At 37.9% G+C, this 6000-nt stretch overlaps 1 protein-coding gene across 1 annotated transcript in view; it reads right to left on the bottom strand.

The window, feature by feature from the left end:
* Nucleotides 1–1799: 1799 nt before the first annotated feature.
* The window catches only part of SATB2 (SATB homeobox 2), a 174424-nt gene continuing 170223 nt past the window's right edge, over nucleotides 1800–6000 (bottom strand). Inside the window, exon 11 of the mRNA XM_012726133.1 lies at nucleotides 1800–2261. Coding sequence (XP_012581587.1) covers nucleotides 1800–2261 — 462 coding nt within the window. The remainder of the gene's footprint in view (nucleotides 2262–6000) is intronic.

Raw genomic sequence — 6000 nt, 5'->3', positions numbered from 1 at the left:
TATCTACACATAGAGGTTTTTTTTTAACTCCTACCTTTTATACCTTTCAAATATATAAATAGTATTAACAGTTATATTACAATGCTTGTGTAGTAAACAGAAAATAACTTTCAAAGTGATATTGCATGAGGTCTTTGACAAGGTTGCATGAGAGCACAACTAAAAAAGAAAAAAACAAAAAACAAAACAAAAACAGAAACAAAAAAACAAATCCAAACGTGTGGGACTGTTTGATGGCCACTTTGAAGCACAGATTTGAAGAAGGTGAGGTCTCCTCCTGCAATTACTCTAAGTGGGAAGTAATGCTACTGGTGTTTGATACAGAGCTTGAAGAAATTTGGAGAACTATAGCAGATTGCAGCTTTAATGCTCATTCTGCTAAAGAGCCAGTCGGCATTAGTCCTGCTTTATGTAAGGTAATTGCTATATAGGGATGTGGGAAAATGTTTCCATTTATGAGGAGCAGGTGATTCCACTTCGCTGACGCTATTGCCTGGAGCTGAGCAATGATTTAAAAACAGGTTCTCGTGAAAGCTGCCATGCCAGGGAAGGGCTAAGGCCTGTGAGGCCAGGCCTGGTCAGCTGGATGGAATGTGTACAAAGAGGAGGAAACCCAAAGTGAAACAGAAATGAGCAATGTCTGTTGGGAGACAGAAGGATGGAGATTTATTTGAGAGGGAGCCCCTTTACCTGGGCAGCAACTGCTTAGTTCTACCTTAGTATTACATTGAACTATTTTCTATTAAAAAACAGAACCAAAAAAGGCAACAATAAACAACTTTTAAATGAGCACGCTTGTTAATTTTAAGATTTGAAGCCACGAGCAGGCAAATAAATTTCACAATAAAATGTGGCTCATACCATGAATTGCATATGTCCAACGCTGAAATACTATTTTATCAAGACTGCACCAATGGACAAGTTTTCTCAGTACTGAATTTCAGTCTTACTCATTTGGAATTCCACAGAAATACATCTGTTCACTACAGTAATGACAAGTTGAATAACGGAACATATTGAGTCATTTTAAGTGTGCATTGTGTCTTTAAGAGAAATTTGACATGTATCATTTTAAGGTGCCCTGATTTTTTTTTTTACTTTACCTTTTTTTTTTTTTTTTGGCAGTGTTGATTTATTTTGTTAAATACATACCTCAAAAATTACCCATCAAGCTGCCAGATAGGAAGCAATAGAATTTTTAAAAAATCAGGGACAAACACAGAAAATAAATAGGAATTCAAAAATAGTCACCCCACCCTGAGAGCAGGCCGCAGTTTATCAAAAAGCCAAAGCGACTCACTGTGAAGTGGTTTTTTTTTTTAATACATAAACAAGTCTCTTCTTTAAGAACTCATTTCACAGTCTATTCTTTCAGATTGTAAAGTTCTCTGTCCCATGCAATTTTAATATATATATGTAAATATATAGATATATACATATACATATACACACACACTTGTAGCTTCCTTCATTTACTTCATAGGTCTTTCATCCTGGAACTTGCCTGATGTCTCTTCCGTAAGTGCAAGAACAATGAAGGCAGAGTCTCCGTGATTATAATTACTGTGATCCAGTCAACTGTAAAAGTGTAACACTAATGTCTTTGCCAAGGTGATGTCTGATTCGGAAATACTGAACTCATTCAGTCTACAGGTGTATCCTGTGCAACAAAGAAATGTCATAAAAGGTAAGAAAAACAAAAACTGACAAAAAATAAAATAAAGTCAAAAAATCTTTTAAAGAAAGTAAAACAGAAAATCCTTGGACCGATGTATTGCTTTGCCTGGTAGGAGTTCACATTATCTCTGGTCAATTTCAGCGGGTGCGGCCTTGCTTTTCTCAGCACTTTCCTCCTCGGCTTCCACTTTGTACATCTCCTCCGAGCCTTCCTCACTGTCATTCTCCTCAGACTCTGTCAGCAGCTCCTCATCCTTATACTCCGCCACGTCAACCGCGGAGCCGAGGTGTTCCTTGAGCTTCCCGTGATGCTTGACATGGTACCGCTGGTTCTGGAAGAACTTGATGATGGTGTGTTTGGGGAGATCCAGCTGGGCAGAGAGAGTGTGGATCGCTTCCTGATCAGGATACAGGCCCACATCATGAATAAAGCTTTGGAGGATCCCCAGAGCTTCCAAGGAGATCTTTGTGCGAGACCTGGGCTTTTTGGCACAACTGTCTTCAGTCGGAGGAGGTGGAGGAGGTGCTTCTTCTCTGGGAGGGGAGCTCTCCTTGGGTGGCTGAGACTGCTGTCTATGAAGGACCTGATAATTAAAATTAAAAAAAAAAAAAAAAAGGAAAGAAAGAGTTAATGTCTGATGCACTATTTCACCTTTCAAATGCAGTGGTTCCTATGAGCTGGCTACTAGCTGACCACTCGTGGGCACCTGTGACCGACTTGCTATCTGCAAATCTCAGTAGAGCATTCCTTGACCACCTGCAGACAATAGCCCGTATCATGAGGCAGGCCTAGGTATGCTTAGGCCACCAGTGACCTGATTATGTGACTATCTCCTAGGGTGACTCTGCCTGTGATAACACCAAATACTTTGTTGACGCAAATGGCTGTTGATGTATGGACATGATGTCCTCTTCCCTTTTCCTCGTAAAACTCTGTCCCCCATTCTTATCCCACCCTCAGGACTTTATTCCTCATACCATTGTCACGTGATCAGTTTTTACTAGTCTGTGAGCTATCAATAAATGGCACAAGAACTTCTGACCAAGCAGCAAACCTGATTCATGACTGTTATATCCCTATTGCATTCCCACTGCAAAGCAGCAACATAGTTCCTTTCGTAACAAAAAGCAATCATCCCTCTGAAATAGGTGATATCCATCATTAGCGTAATGAAGTTATCAATATAAATTCCTGTCTTTGGAAAACTTGGAAGTTTGCTTCTAGAGATTCTGAATCTCATCTATAAAACAAGAGACAAATAATAGTGATATCTGCTAATACATATATTGTGAGGCACAGAGAAGTCATGTTACCAAAGGTTATCTGAGTTCAAACTGGGTCAGAATCTCCCTTGCTATGAACCAGTGTGATATGTGCCACCTCTGCAGGCTAATTAATGACAAACTGAATGTAGAGGGAAAACGAGGCTCTACGATCAGATCACATGGATTCAAGATCAGATTCTTCCATTTAGCTGGGTGTCCTTGACCTTGTGCAAGACACTGAACATTTAAAATCTACCCTTCCTTATCTACAAAAGAAGTGAAAGACATTGACTTCCTAGGAAAGCTAAGATTAAATGACAAAAGATCAGTGCTCACTTTAAATCAAAGGTTGACAATTTTTTAAGTAAAGAGCAAGATGGTGAATATCTTTGCAGGGTCATACAGTCTCTGTTGCAATTACTCAAATTGTGTCCTTCTATTGTCAAAACAACCATAGATAATTCATAAACAAGTAGGCATGGCTTGTTCCAATAAAACTTTATTTAAAAAAATAAGTGACAGAGTGACTGTGTCATAATTTGTCTGACTTAGGGCAAACATACAATAAATGATTATTATTATTAGTGGCTTCATAATTATTCTTAGGACTGTCACAGATGACTAGTTGGTTTTTGAGTCAGAAAATCAGTCCTTCAAAAACTTAGAAAAACTTTATTTTCTTTTAGCTCTGATTTTAATTCTTAAATAATAATGTTTTGAAAAATACACAAATATTTCCCAGGTTACTTAATGACAAAACATTCCTTGAATCATGAATATTTAATGACTGTTTTATACACCTAGATATTGTCTCAATATCACTATAAGCTACTAATCCTCTTTTGCACACACTTCTGAGGCATTTTATTCTTAATGTCAAGGTTTTCTAGTTGTTGTACTTACATTCCTCTTCTAGCTCAACCTATTCCCCCACCCATTAAAAACTGAAAAATAAAACAACAACTCTTCGTATTAAAATAAACCTCTGAATCTGAGATGGAGTCATTCCTGCCCTTGGTACCACCTTAGGAAACCAACCTTTCATGCTCCTGAAAATGTCCCAGCTGGTCAGAAATGCAAAAATGTCATACATACACACAGAGATACATACATATATTCATACATGTGTGTATATATCTATATACAGTGTGTATGCATGTGTGTATATGCAGTTAGCCAGTGCCCAAATACCAATCAACTCTGAGCTCGTCACTTATTTCCTTGTAGCCTCACTTTTCAAAATAGGTAAAAGAAAAAAATGCAATCCCAGTCAATCATGCTGCTTCCATGTTGTGGTTTCTAATGCTGCACAAATCCTTTGAAAAGACGCCCTGCTGCTTGCAAAGCCCTGTGCCTCCTACCCAGGATTGCTTTCCGCTGAATAAATGATAGCAAGCTGGTTATTAAACTGCTGTAGTTGGTGATTTCACACTAGTTTGGCAAGCTTATTCTTGATCTCTATAACTACTTCTTAATATCACCTCTACATGAAATATTTTGTGATTTTAATCTTTATGAACTTGAATCTGACTAAAGAAAGAGCCAGCAATACTGAGGAGACTGCCAGACCACTTGTACCAGTTCCAGTCAGAGGTCTACGTAAGGAAGGCCTCACGGGGAGGGGAAGAGAAGAGTGTGGGATCTCCAAGAGGACCCTCAGTCACTGCTCACACCTTCTAATGCGAGCAGCAATCTTATATATAACTAAAGACTACAGTCAATTTACATTTATATGTCAATTTACATAAAAGAAAAACTGCAGCACCACCCCACACTAGCAACATCACACATTTTTTAAACTATTATTTTAGCTATAAAACATCAGTATCAAAGAAAGAGTTAAGAAAACCTCTGCCATCTATAAGAAGTAAAGAAAAACAGATTTCTCACCAATGTGAAAATGCCAGTGTTTTGCATGAAGTTCAAAAAAATTAGGAAACTGCTAATTAAATAAGGCAACAATGAATAGAAGAGACTGTTCAAATAATAATAATAATCAAAAGTTAATCGACACAAATAACAATACCAACCAAGATAAGCGGGCAGCTGGTGATAGAAAGAAATCTAAAACAGAGGACCATAAGTGGTGATGGTAATGGCCCATATAATGATGACCAATTGAAGTCAATGTTCTTGGTGTTTGTTAACACTTTTATCTGAGAAGTAAACTCTGTGTTTTGACTTGGTAAAGTGCATCAGCAGAGAGAGCTACCTTACTCTAACATCCTAGCTAAAGAGATCAGTTAAGAGTAGGATGGCATGTTGGTCTATCCTGCTCCCGTCACCTTCAAACGCAGAAAGATATTTATTTACTCAAAGAAGTTATATCTGGGAAGCTTGAGCATTGTAAAGATGAATGAACCTCTTCATCTACAGGTAAAGATTTTAGGACATAGAAAGGGGGAGAGGAGAAGGGAAGAGGAGAAAGAGACTGAACTTATGCTAGGGCAGCTACTTGAAGAACATACACTCAAGCACAAGTACCCCCTATTAGAGCAATTGCTTAAATTGGAAAACAAAAGAGAATTAAAATGCCCCATTTTTTAAATTATGTTTGCCTTCTGTAGTAAAAGTGAGCATAATGGTTCCATTTAATTAAATAATTAGATTGGTTCTTTAGGGGTTTTCCATTGTGCCTTGGTTAGATTTAAAGAGATTTTCCAAAACTGAACTTTGAAGTTACTATAATCTTTCTACGATAGGGTTCGTTCTTCATTTTTTTGTTTCAACCAATTGGCATACTTCACTGCCCCTCTTCCTTAGAACTTTGCAGTAGTAATATGTGCATATAGAAAAGCCACAAGAAAATAAAGAAACAGCAATAATAGCTACCATTTACTGAAAACTGATTCCATGCCAGTTATCAGAGGCTTGCCTGGATTGATTTATTTAATCCTCGCTGCTCCTCCTGGAGGTGCTATTTGTATCAAGAACAAACCAAAAACATGTTGCCTCTCAGGAGAACCCTGAGTAACTTGAGTGAAAAGGCCAGGTCACTGATTCCTCTGAATGGAAAGATACACTAGTCATTCTGTTACTCAGCTCAGTTCACAAATC

Source organism: Condylura cristata, unplaced genomic scaffold, assembly GCF_000260355.1.
Source record: "Condylura cristata isolate star-nosed mole 26May11 unplaced genomic scaffold, ConCri1.0 scaffold00002, whole genome shotgun sequence".
Taxonomy (NCBI): domain Eukaryota; kingdom Metazoa; phylum Chordata; class Mammalia; order Eulipotyphla; family Talpidae; genus Condylura; species Condylura cristata.
The sequence above is the reverse complement of the archived record's forward strand: the minus strand, read 5'-3'. Positions and strand labels throughout refer to the sequence as shown.